General features: G+C 46.4%; 1 protein-coding gene across 1 annotated transcript in view; it reads left to right on the forward strand.

The window, feature by feature from the left end:
* The window catches only part of ITGA9 (integrin subunit alpha 9), a 362,863-nt gene that overhangs the window by 87,311 nt on the left and 249,669 nt on the right, over positions 1-25,883 (forward strand). Inside the window, exon 15 of the mRNA XM_061127757.1 lies at positions 6,304-6,464. Within this exon, the coding sequence (XP_060983740.1) occupies positions 6,304-6,464 (161 nt within the window). The remainder of the gene's footprint in view (positions 1-6,303; positions 6,465-25,883) is intronic.

Consider the following 25,883-nt stretch of genomic DNA (forward strand, 5'->3'; position numbering starts at 1 on the left):
TCATCTCTTTAGCTTTTTCTCTCCCTTGGGACCTGGTGGAGCTCAGGCACACACACGGAGAAGGGATTCCGTTTGCCTCTTCATTTTCTGTGTTGTAATGGAAAACCCACAGCTCCCGCTTGGGCACAGGACATTCAGGGCCAGCTGATGACCCAAACCACTAGAGGGGCCACTGTGGCTTCTGGTGGTACTATGGGAAATAAGAGCAGTTCTCTATGGGGGCGACTCCACCTTGGCCCCCGTGACAGCCTAGCAGAATCCATCCAGGAGAACAGAAACCACACCAGTTATTTTAACAGAGAGAATTTAACACTGGGAATCGGTTAAGCAGGTCATGGAGGACCTGGTAGTAACCACAGGAAGCTGCTTGTAGGTCTGTATGAGGGATGTTAAAGGTGGTTCCTGACCAGCCACAATAGCAGCACATGAAATCTTGTCAGAAATGTGAATTCTACGTGATTCAGAAACTCTGAGAGTAAGGCCCAGCAACCTAGGTTTTAATAAACCTGCAGCTGGCTTGGATGTGAGAACTTCTGGCCAAGGACCACAAAGCAAAAATGTTATATGTAGGGTGGACCACTTGCTTGGGGTCATCAGAACCTGTAAGCTTGGAGAAGGGACCTTGCGGACCTGACATCTAAACCTGGGAGGTGGGGACACTGGTTGGTGCCATTGGTATATTTCAGGGTTGCAGTGAGGCTGGCTTTAGGGCTCGGCGGGGGGTGGGGGTGGGGAAGAAATGAGAATTAACTGCTGTTGGAAGCAGCTGCATGGAAAACGGTTGCTGGGCTAAGCTGATGAGAAGTCCCTTCCCCTCCTGCGGCCTTGCAGCCTCCCTCAAGCTCTCCGTCTTGGCAGGGTCTCCCAGAGGGCCACAGGCGAGGCAGAAATGAGGTCTGCAGAGTCCTTGCCCCAGCCGAGCAGAGCAACAGCTTCCTAAACCCATCAGAGGGAGTCACTGAAACTCCTGTGTGGCTCATTCAGTCAACAGATAGTTATTAAGTTCTAGGAAGTGCCAGACCGTGTGCTTGGGCGGAACAGACCAGGCAAGGTCTTTGCCCTCATGGAGCATGTGTGGCTGGTCCAGTGCAGTCCTACACTGCAGACACCATTCCCAATTTAGGCAGCCCCCAGAACACATTTATAATGTTTCATCAAGCCATTTAATTCAGCCCATCTCAGGTCTTACTAATCTTCATTCTTGGCCTGGGGGGCAGTGTGAGGCTCCTGGGAGCCTCCTGGCTGCCACAAGCAAGGCAGGTGATGGTTGTGCCTAAGAGGCCTCTGCTCCTTACCTGTGGACCAAGCCTGTACCTACCTTGCTGGCCAGGCTGAAGCCTCAATGCACTTGTCAGTCCTCAGAGGCTGAGACTCAAGCAGGCAATTCTGGACCATCCCCGGAAAGCCAGGTGGAAACCAGGCAGGGCTGAGCCCTAAGTGGTTGTGTTCTGTGCTCTGACCTGGTGCCCCCATATTTCCGTGGCTCTCAGGCAGTCTGGCGAGGCTGAGAGTGAGCAGGGGGCTTGTCCTGCCCCCAGACGGGCAGTACAGCTGGGTCCTGAAACATGGTACCAAGGTCATGCAAGCCAGTGGCAGAAATAGGGTTGACACCAGGCAACTTGTACCCAGACCCCTTCTCTGGTGCTCAGGGTGCATTTTTACTCCAGAGAGCGTTTGCACATGGAAAACATTCTCTGAGCTCTTTCTGGTCTCTCAAGCAGCATGGGGATGGGATAATGAGGCAAGTCCATGTTCTGTGAGGAGAGGGGAACCTACTGTAATTACCACCGCATTGCTTGGGGGGAGGGTAAGAAAAGTTAGGAAAGTAGAAACAGTCTCTTTCTCCCTTCTCTCCTGGAAAACTTGAAGGGAAGCTCAGAATAAGTCTGGAAGGAGGATTTATTGGTAGAATTTCGTAGCTGAAATCATGTTCTAATGGAGAATGGGAATGAATCAAAACTCGCCGGGAGCGACCAGAGCCACGTTGATGCGAGACAGCTGGCTTGCTGCTGGCCCGGGCTGGTGTGGGGGGCCCTGGGGAACCAGCTGGGGGGTAGGGAAAGGAGGAGACTGGAAGTATGACTCCAGGCAGATCAGCTTTTCCATCAAGATGACATCATTCGACATGGCAGGGACACAGGCTGCCAGAAGGAGAGCTGAGGCTGTGATGTGTGCTGTTGGAGCAGGCCCTAATCAGAACCAGCGCCTCCCCGGGCCCGGCTGAGTGAGCTGGGGAGGCCATCGGCAACTCTGCCAGCTTGATGCTCCCATCTTCCCACAGGGCGGGCTGCTGAGCCAAGCAAACTGTCCAGCTGTTTCTCCAGCATCTCCTCTGCTGCTTGGGGCGGTGGGGGCGGCGGCAGGGGGCTTCTTTGTAGAGACACCTGGGGTGGGGGCTGTTTAAAAACCACTGGTTGAGCTCAGAGTCAGGATGATCTGCACTTCTTCCCACTCCAACAGCTCCCTCCTCCCTCAGGCTGGGTTTCCCATGATGTGTCTCTTGGTTTTGTTGTAAAAGAGAGACTTGATAAGGTGCTAACTTATCAAATTATTGTATAATTTACATTATTAATAATGTAATTATTAATGTAATTAATGTAATTAATAATGTAAATTATTGTATAATTTTAAATACCAAAGTAAATTTTAAGTCAAGGAGAAGCTCTGAGCAGGCAGTTCAAAAGATGAAATGTTTCCAAAATGATTGCTCTTGGTGAATCAGATGAATCTGGTCTATCTGATTGTACACTTTCACACTTTAGAAATATCTGATAGGTGAGCTTGTTGGCATGAGTATACTCCACCCAGAGCAGAACAGCAGTTGTGGTCCTCAGATCAGGGTTAGTGACTCTGAACTGTTTCTTCTCTCCCTTGAGTTGCAAGAGAAATATATTGGGCCAGTGATTCTGCAGTTAGTCAGGGTTTGGGGGGACTAAGCTTGATGTTTGTAAAATATCTGCACAGTTCTTGACAACATGCAGAGGGTCAAATTCATTCTGTTTTCTGGACTTGCCCCATTTTAATTCAAATTCTTGCAGAAGCAGAGCCTGTGGCAAAGATTTGAATGCACATTGTTGATTCAGGAGGGGATCCCAGGAAATACCAATAGGAAAGCAGGACCATGAGACAGGAAGGGAAGGCAGCTGCAGTAGTTGGGGTTCACCAGAGAAACAGAATCCTGAGGATATTGGATACTGTATATGTACGTATAAGATATTATAGTTCAGAGGCAGTCTGGAAGCAGCATTCCTTCTTTTGGGGGGTACCTTTGGTCTTTTTCTCTTAAGACCATCAACCAGTTAGGTGAGGCCCACCCACATTCTGGATGGTAATCTGCTTTATTCGAAGGTGGCTCAGACGATAAAGAATCCACCGGCAGTGCGGGAGACCTAGCTTCGATCCCAGGGTTGGGAAGATCCCCTGGAGGAGGGCATGACAACCCACTGCAGTATTCTTGCCTGGAGAATCCACATGGACAGAGGAGCCTGGCAGGCTACCGTCCATGGGGTACAAAGAGTCAGACGTGACTGAGCGACTAAGCACTTAACTGATGTAAATATCAATCTCATCTAAAAAATACTTTCACTGTAACGTTCAGATAGGTGTTTGACCAGATACCATGGCTTAGTCAAGTTGACCAGAAACCATCACGGCAGCAGAATAGAGCATGTGTTATTGAACCCGTTACCTCTGTTAACAAGACTGCCAGAGCGGAAGCCTGCTGGGGAAGCCTGGAAGCCAGAGTAGACGTGCCTCACAGTTACCCCACCCAAGGGACCGGGGAGCTGGGGTCATGGTTTCCTGAATGCTGTCCCAGGGGCTTTAGTCCTTGGTGCTCCTGGCTGGCTGTCCCAATGGGTGGGGCCACCAAAGCCCATGGGAAAAGGGGTTGCAGGTGCCAGCAGTTTAGAAGTTGGGTTGGACAGCAGAGAAATGGTGAAAGCTAAGAGGATGTGGGTGGGGCACTGACGCTAATCTGCTCTGTCTTCCTGTGTTCGTTTCCACCCAGTTTTCTCTGGGCTTGGCCATTCATTGCTGACAAGATGGTTCAAAGGCACTGTTCTCTCCCTGGTCAGCCTTCACACCAGCCGTGGAAGGGCAGCTGTGGCTCCCTCACCACGCAGGATGGCCAGATGGGGACTGCAGAGGGGACCCCATTGAGCAAGGTCTTCTGGCTCATCTTCTGCAATGCCCACCTCCTGTCCTAAGCTTGCTAAATGGAACTTGAAAACTCAGTTCATTTCTACGTATTCTTTCTTACTGTTTGGCTGTTGCTCAGGGAAATTGTGATTGAGAGAAAGTAAATTGGCCAACGTTCAGTTCCAGATCTCTATACTTGTTTGATTCTGCTGTCTGTGCATTCAAAGAATGTGAGTTTTTGATCCAATAATGTAAAAAACGTACCAAGAACCACTGTGATAGGAATAGCCCAACACTGGGGTTGAGGAGAGCTCCAGATTCTGCTTTCTGGCCGGGAGCAAATCTTGTTCCCTCTTTTTTTTAAAAAAAAAAATTATTTATCTTTAATTGGAGGATAATTGCTTTACTTGTTCCCTTTTGGGGCATCAGTTCCTCATCTGAAAAAATGAGGGTCTTGATCGAGATGGTCCCTAGGCTTGCCTGAAAGCTTTCACACTCTACGAGTCTCCCTCCTTTCCTGCCCCACCGCTGTCGGAGCAGGTGTGTAAATCTTGTGCAGGTTCCTGTGCTTTCTCTGCTGAAGTACTTCCCTGTGTGCATTCTTCTCTTTTCAATAATATCACCATCCAGGTCTCAGGTACCTCTTGGTGACCCAGCTTCACCTTGGAAATCAGCTATTTGCTGAAATAAACAAGCTGGGGCAGACCTGCCCTTGCTGACCAGGAATCTGCTAGCATGGCTCAGCAAAGTCCCTGAGATGGCAGAGGCCCAAGAAAACCATTAAATGCATCAAAAATATGCCCTGTGGCAGCTGCCGAATGCCTATCCAGGTCACTTTCTCCCTTCATACCTTCCCTAGTGGCTGATCCCTTTGATGTTATTAAAAGGCAGAGCCATCCCCGTGGCCTCAGCTCACATAGTTAAGTGTTGGCAGGCGTGAGGCTACTTTTTTGGGGTACAAGAGCCCAGCTACTAGGAGGCTCATGTGTGAAGCCACGGCAGGGGCTGGGTCATCTGTTTTCCCACTGCTCAGCAGTCTCATCTGGTCATTCTAGGGACAGATGCTCCTTTTCACTCACTTTAAAAATGCCATGCTCCCCTGAATCCACAAAGCAGCAAAGAAATAGTATTATGTAAAAAAGTGTTATGTGGTACAGGAGAGCAGTGAAATGGTTCTGTTGAGGCCATTCTTACCTAATAAAGTGAGCCATACTTACCTAATAAAACACATTGTCACATACTTCCTGACAAGCTCTGAAATAATGGAGGTGAAAACTTTCGGGTTAATCCAATGTGTGTTCTGTATTGTGACCATGTTTTAAAGTCCCACATTTTGTCACAATAGGTTCTGCCACCCTGGCATTACATCTTGAGGCACTAGGTGATGAGGTTTTCTCTTTTAGGGGTGCATCCCAAGATAGACCTCATGGCGGTCATGATTTTGTTGAACCAGTAGACACCATTAAGCCATGTGGTCCCACCCCATGGCGGCCCGGGAAGGAAGTCAGCTTCAGCCTCCTCTGTGTTTCCCTGCGTGAAAGCTCTATGAGGGCAGGGGGTTTCCCCGTGTTTTTCTTTGACGTGTCTCGTATGCCTACACCGTGCCCAGCTCCGTGGGCCACGGATGGCCACGGTCCAATAGATGCAGCAGTTATAGAGCCCTACTTGACATCTATGCGATGAGTCAGAATTATTGGGGGGGAGTGATAACTCCCTTGTGTTGGGCATGTGCCCCATTTCATTATAGGGGTCAGTGTTCCATGTAGCCTGGGTAGTTTCAGTAGCTTCTCTTAATATTCTGTAGGTTTGCGGTGATGCCTGCCTTTCAGGACACTCACTGTGTTGGATACAGCTAACCATTGATGTGTATATTGGTGGCTCAGTTAATAACTCATGAGGTTTAAATCAGTGGGACCTGTGACATGTGAAGCCCAGAGAATCCTCAGGAAGACAGGCTAGCCTGGTCTCTCTGGATTCTGGGGGGGCCCCTGGCTGCATACCTCTCTGGGAGATGGTATTGATCAGGGCTGCCTGACATCAGTCCTCTGTGCAGCGGAGGGCTACATATCATCTGAAGGGAGCGTGCGACCCTCTAAGGGTGTCTGGAGGGGGCCTTGTGACTGTGTGTGTCCTCACTCACATTTTGACCTTATTCATCGGCAGGCCTGAATTATGTTCTGACGGCTGATGTGGCCAAAAAAGAGAAGAGCCAGTTGCCCAGGGTCTACTTCGTGTTGCTGGGAGAGTCCGTGGGTCAGGTTTCGGAGAAGCTGCGGCTGGTCCACTTGGAGGAGACGTGTCATCACTATGTGGCCCACGTGAAGGTCAGTTGCTTTTTCCTCAAACGTTGATCTCTGCAGATGTTCAGTTGGAACTGGTGAAAACTTTTATTCTGCATTACGTATGCCCTTTCAAAATTTTATTTTACAAGGAGGAGAACATTTGTTTCTTCTTTTTTAAAGTGGGAGTCGGGCAGCTCTTTATTGATCTTCCTGTGTTGGTCTTTGCCTCTGAGAGCGGTGCTTTCTGGCCTTGCCTCCTTCTTTTGGGAGGTTTCTTGTCCTCCCCCCTCTGTGAGGCTCAGTAGTCTTTTCAGCAGAGAGCCACAAAAGCACATGTGTTTGGATCAGCAGAGGTGCTGCGTCACACTGTACCTGATGTCAGCGATTCATTACGTATTACCTTGTAGTCAAGCTTAAGGTGTTTTACAGCTGGTTTGATTTTTCTCTCTTGATTACTTTCTATTTATTTTAGGGGTGGATTTTATGGCCCCCTTCCCCCTCACTCTACATAAACTTTCAAAGTGTTTTTCTCCTCTTGAAATTATTTGTTAAATATACTTTGCTTCTAATTCCCAGCAGCCAGGCTTTGATTACTTACAGAGAGGCCAGTGTGCAGACAGGTACCATCAGGTTGGGAGTCTGGTGCCCAGTGCTGGAGGAACGTCCAGCCACTGACTACCTAGGCAAAGACAGACAGCATATAGGGGGTCGGAGGTGGAAGGACCGACCCCCATGAACCGACCACATGGTCAGTAAGATGAATGTGGTTTTGGACTCACACAGACCTAGCGTGTGTCCTGGTTTGACATCTATATGTCTCAGTTTCTGCATCTCTTACCTTGAAAGGTAGTCACAGAATTAAGATTTAAGTATTATATGATGAAATACTCTTAAAGGGCCTTGTACAGAGTCTGCGACAGAGCAGGCACTCAGCATCATTATTATTTGGTTGGATCATACGTACTTGCCAATTTTTAACATTCTTGACTTACAGAAATGGCAGTTACATCTAGTCCAGTGTGTTATTATTAGCCAGTGGCTTTCTGGATGATAGCAAAAATAGTCTATGGATTGGAGATGAAGTGGCCCTCTATTATTGTGTTGTCAGTGCCAGAACAGGAGAATAACAGCTGCCTCTACATGCTTCTGGCTTGTAGATAGAGAATGCCCCACACATCCACGGCACTTTGGCCCAGAGCCTGAGTCCATGCCCCTGAGATGCTTTGCAGTGGGGCTGGGCTCTCTCTCCTGCCAGGACTCGTGCTGGGGCCTGCCCAGACCAGCTGCCCTTGGGCCTTACGGGCGAAGGCATTTTCTAAAGCAGTTCATGCTCTTGTTAAGCCAAGGGGCCACCCACCCCTCTGCGTCTCAGATGATGTTGGCTCGTGATCACACTTGGGGGCATGAGGCTGTCGTCAGATACTGCCAGGCCTTCAAGGGCTTGCACTTGATGTCCTCACACTTCCTGGAGGTGGGGTGTCTTCTCTTGGGCTCCTTATTTTTAATATTTTAAAAATTTATTTATTTATGACTGTTCTGGGTTTTCATTGCTGCAGTCTTTTCTCTGGTTGCGACGAGCAGGGGGTTGCTGTCTAGTTGCTGTATATGAGCTGATCATTGTGGTGGCTTCTTTTGTTGTGGAGCATGGGCTCTTGGGTACTCCGGTTTCAGTAGTTGTGGCTCCCAAGCTCTAGAGCACAGGTTCCATAGCCGTGGCCCAGGGCTTAGTTGCTCTGTGGCACGTGGGATAGTCTCGGATCAGGGACCAAGACCGTCTTTTGCATTGGCAGGTGGATTCTTTACCACTGAGCTGCCAGGGATGTCCCCCTGGGCTTCTTTATGCTGGTCTCTTCTACACATACTTTCCTTCAGGAATCTTGTGACTTTTTGCTTTGACTGAGAGGTTAGCCCTTCCTGTGTAGCTGCCGGGGTCTTGGCTGCAAGACAGGGCTTCTCAAAGCCTGCAGGGCTTTTGCAGACAGCGCTCAGAAAATAGCAATGAAGAGGTGCAGGCCAGAGGCAGGACCGTTTCTGTGGTGGCTTCTGAGGATTAAATAGGGAAGAGTAGATTTGCCCAAGGCTGTTTATCCTTGTGCCTGCTGATATCTAGGGTTGCCAGACCTGGCAAATAAATATATAAGATTTCCAGTTAAACTGAATTTTCAGATAAAAAACAAATCTAATTTTTAGTATAAAAATATATCCCAAATAGTGCATGGGATATACTTGTCCATAAAATTAAAAAAAATTATTTGTTGGTTATCTGAAATTCAGATTTAACTGGACATCGAGTCAGAAGAGTCAACCTGACTGATAGCCTTCCATCCCACGAGTGGTACTTAACTCATCAATCAAAACATGACTAACAAGAAGAGAGATTGATACGGGGGTCAGAAGAATTTGGAGGATGAGGGCAGGGCTCAGAAGTGCAGAGCAGGCATGTAATTCTATGGGATTATTTGGGTCATTTTAGGGAAGAGCAAGAGAGCAGGGCTTCAGTGAACTAGGCATCTAGAAAATTTGGATGATCGCTGTTGCTTGGTCATTTTGTCATGCAAGGAGACAGGGGTGGCGGGAGCCATCAGGAAGGCACAAGCTTCTGATGCCTTTGTGGCTCAGGAGATGTTCGAGGTGGCTTGGTAATTTATAGCCATGTGGGAAATTTCCTCCTACCAGGCGTTGTCTGGGCCCTTGCAAAGGACCCTGGGGACTGGCAGAGGGACCAGCGAAGGTGAAAGCTACTGGGCGGGCTGGCTGCTTGTACTGTGGCTCAGCTGGCCTGGCCTGTGGTTTCTCCAGTTGTGGGAAAACAGCTCTGAAGGCAGTGGCCCTTGTGGGACCCAGGCAGGCTGCGGCGTTGGGGGCAGGGAATGGCAGCCTGGCCACCTCCTGGAGCAGGGCTGGGGGCTGGGAGCTGCTCCTCAGGGCAGCAGGGCCTGAGAGCACCGTGCAGCCTTCTCGATGGGGCTGGTGCTGGGCTTTACAGACATTGAAGAAAGATAAAAGCATTCTCGCTTATCACACGCCATATGGCACGCAGACAGGGAGGGCAGGCGCAAGGGGCTGGGTGTGTTTTGTTTAGGCTATCTTTAGGTGTTTTTTTTTTTTTCCTTTTTTTCTTTAAGCCTATTCCAATCTTTTTTTCCCCCGTTCGTCCTTTTCGCCCTGAAGTTTTCATTCCATATATGGTGATAAGTATCTGGATCACAGAACGCTGCGTTGGCTGACACCTGCCTCCCAGGCTCGCCGTGTTGTCCCATGTTTTGTTCCATTCGCAGCCCTCGTGGGGCCTCTGTGTGTGCCTGCCCAGTCACTGCAGGCGTGTCCAGCTCTTTGTGACCCACGGGATTCTCTAGGCAACAGTATTGCTGTAGGTTGCCACGCCCTCCTCCAGGGGAACTTCCCGACCCAGGGATTGAACTCACATCTCTTACATCTCCTGCACTGGCAGGCGGGTTCTTTACCACTGAGCCACCAGGGAAAGAAATACCTAATTCTGTGATAAGCTGCATCCTCCTGGGAGTGTGGGTCCATTCTCAGGGCCTCACTCGGTCAGCAGAGTCAAGGCAGTTCTAGCTGCTTCCTTGGCATCTCTCGCTCAGAGTCCACAAGCCCCAGTGTGTCTCCACGCTTCCCTGAAACTAGCCCCGTTTGGGGGATGGCCCCCTTGTACTAGTGAAATGGTCTAGAGACCTCTGTGGGTCCCCATGGTCACCAGTGAAAATCCACACAGCTCTTCTCAGCCTCAGGGCTCTCCATGACCTGGCCTCAGTTTACCTGTCCAGCCGCATTTCTCCATCACTTCACATGTGCCCTGGGCTCCTGTCTTCCCTGGTGTCTCAGATGGTAAAGTGTCTGCCTGCAATGCAGGAGACCCAGGCTCGATCCCTGTGTTGGGAAGATCCTCTGGAGAAGGAAATGGAAACCCACTCCAGTACTCTTGCCTGGAAAAATCTCATGGACAGAGGAACCTGGTAAGCTACAGTCCATGGGATTGCAAAGAGTTGGACATGACTGAGTGATTTTCTTTCTTTCTTTCACATGTGCCCTGGGCTCCTGTCAAAGTGAACTGACCCCCTTTCTTCTGGAACACACCCTTCACACTTACCAGCCTTAGTTATTGTGTTTACCCAGCATGTCTGGCACTCAACCATGTACCTACCACCTGCATGGTTTTTGCATTTTTTTGGTCTCAAACATGTACCTCCTGTGGTATTGTATTTCCAATTTTTTTTCCCCATCGGCTTTTTGACTCAGATAAAATAATTTGTATACTCCTGCAAGTAGAACACCAATTATTGCCTGCCAAAAGAGAAAGTAGCTGTAAACATAAATACATGGAGGACACAGCAAGGTCCTTAAATTCTAACTGGGCTCCATTATTTGCTGAAGTCTCTGAAGAAGTGACCCGCTCTTCCTGTGTGTTCGAAGGGGAAGTTATAGAGTGCTAGGGAAGTATTGAAGACATGCTGGCATCATGCTGAACTTTCTCTCTGATTCAATCAGAAGGACTAAAGGAATGTTGACTGTGAAGTAACTTTCCAAATATATGGGTCCTTTTTTAGAGCCCGGCCAATGTGCCATGGGAAACCGTGCTGTGAGCCCCATCTTGGAAGCCCTAAACCCTGGTTATGCCCTGCTTTGATTAGCAGTGACTCCCTGCTCTTGCCTGCTGAAGGGTTGTCCGTGTTTGAAGGCTCCGTAAGTCATAATGTCTTAAACATCCTCAGCCAAACGCTGTCCTTGGCTCCAGGGAGATTGCCATTAGCTTCCTGTCCACTCAGAGTTTGTTCCATGTTGTCTGACTCCTGCTTTGGGAATGAGCAGCATGAAATAGAAGCTTGTCAGATCCAGTCGTGCTGAAGTGGCCAATCGGGTCAGCTGGAGTCTGTGGTCACGAGGAACTTCTCTGCAGGGTGGGGCTTCGCACCTCTCTTGCACCTTGGGCTGGGAGGTGATGGCGTGAGATGATGAAGTGGACAGTTTTGGAAGCATGGCTATATCCCTGCATCACTCCATGGTGTTCTGGTCTCTATACTTACTTGGACGGTAACTGTGCTGCTTTATCTTCAAGTCCTGCACCAACCCTTGAGAGAGCCAGCCCTTTATGAGGTCGGGTAGTCATGTCTGACCATCAGACCAGAGTCTTTTCAGGGGCAGGGAAAATGGGGTGATAGTTTTGAGTCTATACAAGGGCTGTCCAGAAGCCCAGGCAAGGCTGAACAAGGGGTCAGCTGCCTCACTCCCAACTGTGGGGATCCGAGACCCCCATCCAAAGGCCTCCAGAAGACCTTTGGTGAGCAAAATCACGTGTCAGACACTGTCAAGGGAGCCAACAACAGGATTAATGTAAAAAGAAAAAAAAACCCACTCCACACTGGACAAGGGAATATAAAAGCACATTGCTTCTCTGAGTACCTGCAGATGTTCAGGAGGCTGTTCTCTCATGTTGCTGGAGGATTCTGCAAGGGAGTCAGGACCTTACGCTGCGGCAGGTCCTGGCCTGGCAAAGGGCGGACAGCACACCAGCCAGCAGACAGTCTCGGAGATCACTCCTTGGGATCTGCCCAGGTGTTGTAGTTGTTTTCCATTTTCACATCCAAAAAAACGCCTTGGGGCCGGCTTCAGTCACATGACAGACTGTGAGTTTGCAGAGTGTTCGGATCCATCGAATGTCAATCTTCAGTGCTGTTGGAGGCTTTTATTTTCTTGTTTAAGAAACACTTAGGGTCTTCCCAGTGCACCAGGCCCGAGCACTTGTCTCATGCATCCATCCTGGGCTGGTTATCTGTTTCACTGTAGATAATATACATGTTTCGATGCTGTTCTCTCGAAACATCCCACCCTTGCCTTCTCCCACAGAGTCCAAAAGTCTGTTCTGTACATCTGTGTCTCTTTTTCTGTTTTGCATATAGGGTTATCATTACCATCTTTCTAAATCCCATATATATGTGTTAGTATGCTGTAATGTTCTTTATCTTTTTGGCTTACTTCACTCTGTATAATGGGCTCCAGTTTCATCCATCTCATTAGACCTGATTCAAATGAATTCTTTTTAATGGCTGAGTAATATTCCGTGGTGTATATGTACCATGGCTTCCTTATCCATTCATCTGCTGATGGGCATCTAGGTTGCTTCCATGTCCTGGCTATTATAAACAGTGCTGCAATGAACATTGGGGTGCACATGTCTCTTTCAGATCTGGTCTCCTCAGTGTGTATGCCCAGAAGTGGGATTGCTGGGTCATATGGCAGTTCTATTTCCAGTTTTTTAAGAAATCTCCACACTGTTCTCCATAGTGGCTGTACTAGTTTGCATTCCCACCAACAGTGTAAGAGGGTTCCCTTTTCTCCACACCCTCTCCAGCATTTATTGCTTGTAGACTTTTGGATAGCAGCCATCCTGACTGGCGTCTAATGGTACCTCATTGTGGTTTTGATTTGCATTTCTCTGATGATGAGTGATGTTGAGCATCTTTTCATGTGTTTGTTAGCCATCTGTATGTCTTCTTTGGAGAAATGTCTGTTTAGTTCTTTGGCCCATTTTTTGATTGGGTCATTTATTTTTCTGGAATTGAGCTGCAGGAGTTGCTTGTATATTTTTGAGATTAATCCTTTGTCTGTTTCTTCATTTGCTATTATTTTCTCCCGATCTGAGGAGAGATCTTATAGTTTCCTATAAGCAAGTTTCACCTTGCTTATAGTTTCCTTTGTTGTGCAAAAGCTTTTAAGTTTCATTAGGTCCCATTTGTTTATTTTTGCTTTTATTTCCAATATTCTGGGAGGTGGGTCATAGAGGATCCTGCCGTGATTCATGTCGGAGAGTGTTTTGCCTATGTTCTCCTCTAGGAGTTTTATAGTTTCTGGTCTTACATTTATATCTTTAATCCATTTTGAGTTTATTTTTGTGTATGGTGTTAGAAAGTGTTCTAGTTTCATTCTTTTACAAGTGGTTGACCAATTTTCCCAGCACCACTTGTTAAAGAGGTTGTCTTTTTTCCATTGTATATCCTTGCCTCCTTTGTCGAAGGTAAGGTGTCCATAGGTTCGTGGATTCATCTCTGGGCTTTCTATTCTGTTCCATTGATCTATATTTCTGTCTTTGTGCCAGCACCATACTGTCTTGATGACTGTGGCTTTGTAGTATAGTCTGAAGTCAGGCAGGTTGATTCCTCCAGTTCCATTCTTCTTTCTCAAGATTACTTTGGCTATTCGAGGTTTTTTGTATTTCCATACAAATTGTGAAATTATTTGTTTTAGTTCTGTGAAAAATACCGTTGGTAGCTTGATAGGGATTGCATTGAATCTATAGATTGCTTTGGGTAGTATAGCCATTTTGACAATATTGATTCTTCCAATCCATGAACACGGTATATTTCTCCATCTGTTTGTGTCCTCTTTGATTTCTTTCATCAGTGTTTTATAGTTTTCTATGTATAGGTCTTTTGTTTCTTTAGGTAGATATACTCCTAAGTATTTTATTCTTTTTGTTGCAATGGTGAATGGCATTGTTTCCTTAATTTCTCTTTCTGTTTTCTCATTGTTAGTGTATAGGAATGCAAGGGATTTCTGTGTGTTAATTTTATATCCTGCAACTTTACTATATTCATTGATTAGCTCTAGTAATTTTCTGGTAGAGTCTTTAGGGTTTTCTATGTAGAGGATCATGTCATCTGCAAACAGCGAGAGTTTCACTTCTTCTTTTCCTATCTGGATTCCTTTTTCTTCTTTTTCTGCTCTGATTGCTGTGGCCAAAACTTCCAAAACTATGTTGAATCGTAGTGGTGAGAGTGGGCACCCTTGTCTTGTTCCTGATTTCAGGGGAAATGCTTTCAATTTTTCACCTTTGAGGGTAATGCTTGCTGTGGGTTTGTCATATATAGCTTTTATTATGTTGAGGTATGTTCCTTCTATTCCTGCTTTCTGGAGAGTTTTAATCATAAATGAGTGTTGAATTTTGTCAAAGGCTTTCTCTGCATCTATTGAGATAATCATATGGTTTTTATCTTTCAATTTGTTAATGTGGTGTATTACATTGATTGATTTGCAGATATTAAAGAATCCTCTCAGGCCTGGTGTACTGGGAAGACCCAGAGGGATTGGGTAGAGAGGGAGGTGGGAGGGGGGATCGGGATGGGGAATACATGTAAATCCATGGCTGATTCATGTCAATGTATGACAAGACCCACTGTGGTATTGTAAAGTGATTAGCCTCCAACTAATAAAAATAAATGAAAAAAAGCACAAAAACAAAACTTCAATATTATTAACTCTAGACCTTTGCCTACAAGTCTTTTTAACATTCTCTGATGAATAAAAATTATGCACACACACACAAAAAAAAATTATGCACAAAACACCTTTTTCCACTTTCTTTTTGAGGTGAAATTCATGTAACATAAAAACCATTTTAAAGTGAACAGTTGAGTGGCATTTAGTACATTCACAATATTGTGCAGCTGCCACCATTATCCAGTTCTGAAACACTTTACATCACTCTAAAATGAAACTCCATACCTCTTAAGCTGTTAATTCCCACACATAAAGCACTTTTGCTAGGTACAGAAGTAGGATGACTGTCTCAAAGAAAAGCACTTCTGCATTGAGTTACACTGATCTAGCCTACTTTTTTAGGGGAAAAGAATATTTTAAGAAAAGCAAATAACTTTTACTTTATGTGATAAAGGCTGGCGTCCCTAGTAGTTCAGGAGAATCCGCCTGCAATGCAGGAGACCTGGGTTCAATCCCTGGGTTGAGACGCTCTCCTGGAGAAGGGAATGGCTACCCACTCCAGTATTCTGGCCTGGAGAATTCCACGGACTGTATAATTCATAGGGTCACAAACAGTCAGACACAACTGAGTGACTTTCACTTTATGTGAAAGAAATGGTCAAACATACGAAATACAGTTATTCAGACTTGGATGTTTGGCAAACATTTTCTCAAAAATGTATGAAATGGGTTTGTCACATTAAGTAAAATAGTTGATGATATTTGTTGTCAGTGATAAAACTGGAGCTTCATTGGAATTTTGGAAAACTTGAATGTCCCACCATGCACTTGACAGCTTCCCAGTCCTAATGTGTTTTCTGCTTAGATGGGTACTAATATTAACAAAAGTGAATTTTTGATATCGCATAATAAACTATGCCTACACTTGGAAGAGCTGCATAACCCAGTGAACCAATCTTTTCCAAATGACCCATGCATAATGTCACTTAATCATGCATGAATAAAAGATCTATTCAAAGTACAGGACAAACCAATAGAGTTTAGTGTGACTGAGTACAAAAGTTTCATTCAGATGAATTTATGCAACTAAACTTGAAGAAACTACCTCTTCTCAAGTTTTAGTGTAGTATCAAAAAAAGAAAAAAAAGAAAAGAAACAGTTAGGGAAGATATCCTGGAGAAGGGCATGGCAACCTACCCTGGCATTCCTGCCTGGAGAGTCCCCATGGACAGAGGAGCCTTGCAGGTTACAGTCTATAGGTTCGCAAAGTGACCTGAAGCGACTTAGCTCACACAAGGAAGGATTAAGTTGGAGTAAAGAAAACCTCTGTATGAGGAAGAGGAGAAAGGAAAACCACAAGATTTTCTTATTTAGCTGGAAAAAAATGCTTAAATCTCTTGATAAAATCTCTTATTAATCATTCTGATAAGTCAAAGAAATAGCCCCCCAAAAGTTGTAAGTTTTGGGGAAAAGAATACAGACTTTAGATGTAGGAGGTCATCTTAAAACTTTTTTCTTTTTAATCGGTAATACATGCACATAGTTACTCATTGTTTAAAACTATAAAGTTATAGAAAGAAAGGCTGTCTCTCAGCACCCCCATTTCTCTCCCAAAGTTCCAATTTCTTGTACATGTCTTCCAAGAACTTGTCAGTGAATACACAAAGCTGTGTTTTACACAAATGTAAGCATACTGTGGCACACACTGCTATGCAGCTTGCTTTTTCCTTATAAAATGCCCAGCAGCAGAATAGGTAAGCAGCTGTTACCTTTGGAAAGGCTGTATGATGGAATACTACTCAGCAATAACAAAGAATGAAGTGCTTGATATGATATGATATATGTATTTTTATGATATGAATGATATGCACAAATCCCTATAGCATTATGCTAAGTGAAGGAAACCAGACTCAAAAGGCTGCTACTGTGATTCTGGGGGAAAAAAAGACCAGCTCAAGAGGCAGAAAGCAAATCTGAGTTTTCCAGAAGCCAGAGATGGGGTGGGAGGTGGCATCCATGCTTGGCTGCAGAGTCAGGAGGGAAGTTTGGAAGTGGTAAAAATATTCTAATGGGATTGTGCTTGTGGTTATATGACTGAATACATTTATTAAAGCTCAGCAAAAAAAGGTTGCAGGTGGACCAGGCTTGAAGGGAAGGATCCGGAGTTCAGTTTTAGATACACTGAGTTTGAGGGACCTATTAGATGGTGAAGTGGAGAAATGTGTATAGGAGCCGGCAGTTTAAGTAGTGGTTTGGGTTATAAGTATAAATTTGAGAGTCATCAGAAAATAGTGTTTACAGCCATGAAATTTGATGAGATGACCTAGGTAGAGAGAGAGAGAGGAAAGGAAAGGGAAGTGTGAGTGCTTAGGACAGGTGCATCTTTCCTCTTGGCCTTCAGATGGCTGCTGAGTCCCAGCTGCTGTGTCTTCTTTCCATGCAGAAAGAACGAGGAAAGGCAAAGTGCTCTTGCCATCTGATTCTGAGGCCCTTTTAAAGAGCTCCCAATAACCTCTAGGCTTCCCAGGTGGTGGAATGGTAAAGAATCCACCTGCCAATGCAGGAGACGCAGGAGATGCAGGTTAGATCCCTTAGTCGGGCAGGTCCCCTGGAGGAGGAAATGGTAACTCTCTCCAGTATTCTTTCCTGGAAAGTGCTATGGACAGAGGAGCCAGGGCTGGGCAGGGTGGGGGGTGGGGGAGGGGGGCTACAGTTCATGACGTCACAAAAAGTTGAACGTGACTGAGCACAGAACACAATGATTTCTACTAACAACTCATTTAGTGTCCATATCTTAAGGGAGGTTGGGGAATGTCAGTTTCAACTGTGTAGAGCTTCACTCTCTTGTAGCACTTTCTGTGATGTTGGACATGTGCCATATCTACACTGCCCAATGTGGTGGCCACTACCACATATGACTGTTGAGAACTTGAAATATAGTGAGTGCCACTGAGAATGTTCTACTTTTAATTGTAAAGTTTAAATATAAACAACCACTTGTGGCTAGTAGCTACTATATCAGACAGTGCAGATTTCTGTTACAGTTGAATATAGAGTCTTCCCAGGACACCAGTCATTTACAAATCAAATATCATGGGCCAAGTAGAAACATAAATAACTGGACTGAAGTCAAAGTGACTGATTCACTTTGCACTTACATTGATTAAAACCTGAGTTTTAAGAGTGCCATGGAACCTGGTCTTTCTCTCCAGAGTTCCATAGCCCATAATCGTGGGGGAAGGGAAGCAGAATTAGAAATGAGAAAATTGGGTGGCTCACCCTGAGTTGATCATTTCAGGAGCGTCACAGTCTTGCATCTGATATTTTCCATTTTCTTCTCTGTGGCATAAAACTATGTAAAAAGTGGCAATGTCGAGGATGGAGGTATATACAATTGGCGGATTCGGAGGGAAGGCATTTTAAGGTTTGAGACATATCAGAGAACTGCCTTCTAGAATGTAAAAGCCACCTGGATCCTGATGCTCTTGCTAGTACTGGGTGGAGAGATTCCTTTTCAACTTCCTTTTGTGAAGCACATGAAGTATACTCTTCCCGCTTGGATGGAGGATGCCAGGCTGGGCTGGTCTGATCTGTGCTCAGCCCTGGAGTCTCAGGTGAGTGCCTCAGCTGGGTCTCTGTACTTCCTCAGATGACGGTGGGAACAGAACAGACTTCCTAGTAGGGATCTGGTGAGCACTGGGCCCCCTTTCCCTTCTTAACCCGGAAATCAATTACTCTTCCTGGCTGCCTCTGCATTTGAAATGGATCAAGACTTTTCATAGGTGTTTGGGGGATTTTAAAAAAATGATTAGAAACAGATGGTGAAGAGAAAATAAAAAGTATGGAGCAAACAAGAAATAAATGTGGGAAGAGAACAACTCTCCTAGCTAACATCCTCCTCCACCTGGAACAGAGCGCATCAGAGCTGCTGAATCAGTTTACAAAGGTTCCTTCAACTGCAGTTTGCACACCAGTCACCTACATGCGGGCGTGGGTGCTAAGTCACTTCAGTCATGTCCAACTCTTTGCAACCCCATGGACTGTAGCCCACCAGGCTCCTTTGTCAAGTGGGTTGCCGTGCCCTCCTCCAGGAGATCTTCCCAACCCAGGGATTGAACCCACATCTTTTATGTCTCTTGCATTGGCAGACAGGTACCCCTAGCGCCGCTTGTGGACCTCTTTCAGTCCTGATGCGGCAGGTCTGGGGTGAATTTCTAACCAACTCCCCAGTGATACCGATGCTGCCGGTCCATGGACTGCACTCTGAGCACCAAGGAGCTAGGAAACGCAGGTTCTGGTGGTTATGCCCTGGCTTCCTTTTGATCTTGTGCAATCCTGGGACTCATACTGATGCTTTAGTACCAGAGAGCACAACTCTGATGGGAGGGCTGGTGCAGGCTGTGATTTCTTCCATGTTCCCTCACTGCTTGTTGTTTGCAGGACAGTGTTGTCAGCAGTCAATTTACTAAGCACAAGTCTTTCAGCATTTCTGTTTAACTTCACTGGAGTGTTTTGGGCATGACCATGTCAGAAATCTTTCTCTTTCACAAAGACTAGGAGCTTCTTGAAGTATGTGCTTTTATTAAGCAGAATGTGCTGTGCTGTGATTAGTCGCTCAGTTGTGTCTGACTCTTGGCAGCCCCATGGACCATAGCCAACCAGGCTCCTCTGTCCATAGGGATTCTCCAGGCATGAATACTGGAGTGGGTTGCCATGCCCTCCTCTAGGGGATGTTCTGAACTCTGGGATTGATCCCAGGTCTCCTGAGGATTCTTTACCATCTGAGCCACCAGGGAAGCCCATGAATACTGGAGTGGGTAGTCTATCCCTTCTCCAGGGGATCTTCCTGACCCAGGAATCGAACCAGGGTCTCCTGCATTGCAGGCGGATTCTTTACCAGCTGAACCACAAGGGAAGTCCATTAAGCAGAATAATTATGATTTTTTTTGGGGGGGCACTATCTTTTGGGGGCAAACAGAGAATGAGAAACCAGCTTAGAGATCATCTGAGTTCTTCCTATGAGCAGATTGATAGGCACATGCATTTTCTCCCTGGGCAGATTATAGCAGAGGCACCATCGCAGTCCTCAACTTTGCCCTTCACCCCACCTGTCTCTATCTTCAGTTCACTTCTGCACGCGTCACTGCTATGCTGACCTCTGCCCGGGTGTGCACCTGTTGTCTCAGCATGGTCATTGATGGTTGCATCTTACCTCTCAAAGCCTTCCAATTTGGATGAGAAGTTATGTATGCCACTGCATTTATGGAGCACCCACTGTGTGCCAGACGCTGACGAGATGGAGGGCCCTGGGGAGATGGAGAAGGTGGGACTCAGCCCTGCCTTCAAGTAACTCTTGGTCTGCTGGGCATCTGTTCTGGAAGCTGTGACTTGGCCAGTCAGGCAGCCCCGGGCCTTCCGGGCTTTCTGCTTTTCCTCCTGTTGCCCTCCCCAACCTTCACCGGTGCAGACCTTCCTCCCTCTCCAGGCCAGCTCTAGTGAGGCTCCCTCTGCAAAGTGGCTGCCCACTGCCATCTGACACCCCCAGCCGCCTTCTCTCTTCCCGTCCCCGGGGTCGGACGTGGGCCTTTTCCCCACCGGAGTTGTTCGGTGTCCTAGTCTGCTCGGGCCATCATAAGAAAGGCCACAGACCAGGTGGCTTGAGCAACAGAGTTTACTTGTCACGCTTCTGGAGGCTGGAAGTATGAGGTCGAGGGTCAGTAGGGTTGGTCTCTCCCGAGGCCTCTCTCTTTGGCTTGCAGATGCCTGCTTTCTCCTGGTGTCTTCCTGCTGACTTCTCTCTGTACTTGTCTGGGTCCCAATCTCCTCTTCGTATAAGAATAGCAGTCCTTTTGGATTCGGGCCTACCCTAAAGACCCCATATTTTGACTTAATTACCCTCTCTCCAAATCTGGTCCCATTCTGAGGTACAGGAGGTTATGGATTCAACATATGAATTTGAGGGAACAGAATTCAGGCCGTGACACTTTCATACTAGTTTTTAGCCTTCCCTGTTAGATTACTGGCTCTTTTGGGTCAGGGAGCTTATGATATTTGGCATAGTCAACCTGGGCCATACCTATGTAATATGGACTAGGCTCCCCAAATGCTCGTCAAGTGACTGATTAGGTTCTTCTTTTTTTTTTAACAAGACTTTTTAAAAAATTGAAGTATAGGTAATTTATAATGTTGTGTGATTAGGTTCGTAATGTCATTTCTTCCTTATTGTCCATTCTAAGGGTTGAGTGGAATTAATGGATTAAACTTCAAAGGAGTGATTATTTTTTTGTCTGATGTAATGAATCAAACTTTTCTGGAAAGAATTTGGTGGATGAGACTATGAACATACACACACACACACATATAGAGCATAACCATTTTGGCATCATTTATTTAAAAACAAACAAGGAATTGCTTTCTGGACAGTCTCTGTCGTTGGGTGTAAGTCTAACACAGGGCCCAGATGTTTACTCCACAGTGATGGTGTGAGGCTAAAACAAGACCTTGCTTATAAAGTGCTAAGCTCCGTACAGTGGAAAATATGCAGACACAGATGTAAGAGTCTTCAGTCAATGCACTGAGCAGGAATTTCCGGACAGGTGTCCTCCCTGCCTCTTTTTAGTCCTTTGTGATTTAGCTTTTTACGTACCACAAAGACCCACCAGATGGTGATTGTGGAGCTACATGTATGTGCCGCGCCATGTGCCTTCCCAGACCACTGGACCTGCCTTGGAAGGAGTGAGGGAAGGGCCCAGACAATTTCAGGAAATGGGTCAAGGCTCTATCATCTGTAACAAAACGTCACAGAGCAGTCGCGCTGTGTCAGAAGTCAGCCTTGCGGCTCTCTGGGCTGCCTCCTGGCCTGGGTGCTAGAACTTGGTTAGGTGGAGAGGTGCCAGGCCCCAAGGCACAGGTGCCTCCTTTACTTCTGTCCCGAAGAAGGAATTTTCCCAGAGAGGGAACTCTAGAGCAAGCTCTGTTCAATAGAAAGGGACTGTGGGCCACATTTGCAATGGTTCATTTTTCTAGTTGCTATGTTGAAGAAGTTAAACCAAGTAAGATTAATTTTAATAGCACTGAACCCAGTATATCAAAATATTATCAGCTTCTAATCAGCGCAGGTATTATCAGTGAGTTATTTACGTTCTTTTTGGTGCTGAGTCTTTGAAACCCACTGTGTATCTTAGCCACACTTTATGTCCTCATTAGAGAAGTGGGCGCAGTGGTTAGAGCCAAACCTGATTACTTTGGGGACATTGGGGTGGCTGCAGGGGCCTGAGTGTAAATTCAAATACGTGAACATATGTCCTTCATCTACTAATAGGAAAAGTGCAGCTTCTATCACCTGTGGTTCTGAGAAACATTAATATCATAAAGGATGCTCTCATATTTGGACTGGGATGCCTGCTTCTGAATGTATTAAACTGGGGTTCCTGAAGCCTGCGTGCCCATAGGGTGGTGATGAAGGTCTGTGGAATCTTTCCAGCATTTCAGAGCCTATGCAAGACATGATGATCGCCATCCCACTGCTGCCATTGTCTGCATTGTGGCTCTCAGCTGAGGTGTCGGTGCTGGTGAGCCCGTACTGATCAGACTCTCTGTTAGGGATTCCAGGGTCCTGATGGCGGTGGGGAGTTAATTTATGGGTGAGGAAATCCTTGGGGTGGCAGAGGCCCACGTTTCTCGTGTCTGTGCTCCTTGTCCATGGACACAAATGCAGACCTCCAGGGACTCATTTGTCAGGCCTGTTAACACTCGGAGGACTTGGAGGGGACAAAAGGTGCATGAAGTCAGCGAGTGCTATTACTGGTTCAGTGCTTCCTGGGTTGAAGTCAGGATGTAAGCATTTCCTGTGAGCCATGAATCCTGCTCCCCACCTGTGTGGAGCGCCTGGGAAAGGCGGCTTTGGCCTGCCTTCAGCTCCTCTGCCTCCAGCTGCTCCGCTGGTGGGGTTCTCCCTGTTCTCAGAGTGGGGAGCTGTGAAGAATGCATGGGGGCCACTCCAGGTCTCCTGTGGCCCTGGCCACCCTGCTTGTAGGAGGAGGATCCCACTGTGTTTGGCAGCCCACCCAGCACCGGGAGGCGCCGATCACTCAAAAGCCCGTCCGTGTGCTGAACCAGAGCCCACCTCATGTGATGGCACCCCCTCTTCCTTGTCCTGCCCTGGGCAGCCATAGGCATCTGTCTGTCTGTCCCGGCACCACCACCCCCCCCTTCCTGTTTCCGCCAGGGCTCAGCACCCTCAGTTCCTTTGGGTCTCCAGTTTTTTATTCCATCAGTGAAATATCCATCCTTTGTTTTTATTCTTTTTTTCCTCTGTGTCTGACCTTTTAGCCACCCCCCTTCCAGAGGTCAGAGAGAGGAAAGGAGAAGAAATTCAAGGCAGCCAGTTTTGCTTCTTCCCATCGACAGTGCAGGGAAGATGCCTGTAACAAGGAGGTCAAATGGATGGCAGGCCTTGAAACTGGCTGGTCTCACCCTCTCACCTGGTGGGACCGCTTCCTTGACTCTTCTACCGTGAGGCAGTACTTGTTGGTCTGACGTTTATCCATGCAGCTCTCTTGAACCTGACATCTGCTCCTCTTTCATCCTGTACTTTCCTGGGCTTGATGTTTCACTTCCCATCTGCTTGGTAAGAAACATGTTAACTGACAGTACATGGTACCCTTTGTTGTTGTTTGGTCACCAATTCATGTCTGACTTTTCGTGACCCCGTGGACTACTGCATGACAGGCCTCCCTGTCTTTCACCATCTCCCAGAGTTTCCCCAAGTTCACATCGATTGACTCGGTGATGTCATCCAACTATCTCATCCTCTGTCACCCTCTTCTCCTTCTGCCTTCAGTCTTTCCCAACATCAGGGTCTTTTATCTACCTGTCAGTTAATTAACCGAAAGGATTCCTAAACTTAGGTTACAGCCAAGGTAGTATGAGTGAGAAAGAGAAATGGATTCAAAGAGGTTTGGGATACTTTTATTAATGACAGATCCCTGAAGAGCTCCTGAAAGCTTGTAAGATTTAACATCAAGGACTGTCTCATTTCTTGCTGTCTTGCCATCATCAGGAGGGGAAATTGACATTGACTAATTGCTCAGTAAAATGTTCCTTGACTGTTAGAAGAAGCTGGACTGGGTCCAGGGGGAACATGTGCCCAAGATACTTAACTGCTAAGTTTACCATGTTAGCTTTTACACTGAAGCTGGTGATTCATTTTGAGTTGATTTCTGTGTGTGGTGTCCAGTATACTGTGGAACAGATGTGGATTAAAATATTTTGTGGGATTGTAATTAAAAGTAGATGAATACCTGTCAGACCATGTGGCCTGGTTGCTTGTAAAGCCATCACATGAGAGCTTCTCCGTTTGCCTTCAGAGAGTAGCCAGCAACTCCCTGCTGAAGTTTGGGGTAGCCAGATCCGGGGTTGAATCAGTGTATTTTCAACCAGCCCTTCCTGGGGCCTGTGGTACAGATGGTGCTCAGCACACACGGCTTGCCTCGAAACAGAGGGGTCTGTGGTAGAGAATCCCACTTCCCCGTTCTGGATGTGCCCACACTTTTTCTGCTCATCTCCTGCCACTAAATCTTTCAGTTCTTCCTCGTTTCCCCTGTTGCTGTCATGTTGAAGTGAGTGTCTTTCAGCACCTGGCTGTCAGGTTCGGGGGGATGAATTCCTATCTGGGGCTTTGCTGGGTCAGTGTTCCAGCTGCTTGTGTTCCTTCTGATGTTGGCTTTGGTCACAAGTCCATCACACTCGTCTGAAAGTCCTGCTTGCGCCCAAGACACTAGGTTGACTTGGTTTCTCCCATCTTTCCTGACAGTTCCCAGTGTTGCTGGTCATCCTGCGTGGCAGCAGCAATGCAAAAACCGATCATTTTTATGCAACAGTCTTTGATGACACCCAGGGGCCTATTTTATTTACTTTTTATTTTTTATAGTTGCTTTGCAATTTTTTGAAACTTTTTATTCTATATTGGAGTATAGCCGATTAACAATGTTGTGATAGTTTCAGTTGGACAGCAAAGGGGCTCATTTTACCTATGTATCCATTCTCCCCCAAACTCCTCACTCATCCAGGCTGCTAAGGGCCTATTTAATTACATCCACTACATAAAGTATAGTCATCCTTTATGGGAGCGTTCTCAAAGCATTACCCACCCACCCCCACAGGATGGTAACAGGTTTTACATTCAAGAAGAAAACAAAGGCCTGTACGCAAATAGATTTTGGAAAATACTGTGTTTAACATTGGATATGTTTCTTTATTGGAGGACCTCCCAGAATTTTTCGAAGTCTGTGTTCACAAGAGGGATACATTTTCCCTCTTTTGCATGTTCAGTGTTTCCCAGATGTACTTGACCATGCTTTTTTTGTCCTGAAGCTTAGGAAATATTGCTACCATGTAGATGAGTTTTCTCCCAATAATTTGGATTCACCCTTTCCTATTTCTTTTTTCCCTAGTCACGCAGATACTCTTCTTCAGCTTTACGTTTTCATAATGGAAGAGCTTAGTGATGACCTCTAGAGATTTTTCTCTAGGTCTTTCTCATCGGTAAGACCTGTTTAAAGGTACAGCAGGCCCAAGTACCAATCTCTAGGGTCCCCACCATTTATAGACCTCTCTCCATCCTGTGGTGACTTCATTGTTTTGTTATATTTTTAGTGGCCGCCCACACTGTAGAGGACTTTCTGAAAGCCCATATCTCATGCTAAATTTAGCTGGACTGTGAGCAGGCTTGATTGATTGCCGGTCTTAATGGAAGAAAATGTGACCCACACTCTTCCTCCCCATCATTGAATTATTACTGATTTATGACAAGAGGAAACAGCCACTGGATAAGTGGGTGTCTTTTTAAAAATTGTGATGCTTCACCAAGATAGATATACTCGCCCATTTTCTTCAACAGGCATCTGTTATATGCCAACCATGCAAACACCGTGCTGGTGGGGGGCCCTGGTACTTTCACTGAAGGACCTTGGAGCTCCAAACAAAATTCCAGGGCCTGGCTCTCCAGCTACACCCATCCCCACCTAGATTTAGCAAGGAGAAAGGGACTAAAAGAAGCCCCTGGACTTAACAGATGTTCAAAATCACCATCTCTAGAGATGGGTAGAAATGAGTGTTGGCCTTTAAGGCATCTGTGAAGTTAACAGGTTTGAACAAAACAGGATGGATATTGGGCTTCTGAAAACCCGTCCAGCATCCTTGCTGACCCTCGGTCAGGGCTTCTCCTGT

Source organism: Dama dama, chromosome 24, assembly GCF_033118175.1.
Source record: "Dama dama isolate Ldn47 chromosome 24, ASM3311817v1, whole genome shotgun sequence".
Lineage (NCBI taxonomy): Eukaryota > Metazoa > Chordata > Mammalia > Artiodactyla > Cervidae > Dama > Dama dama.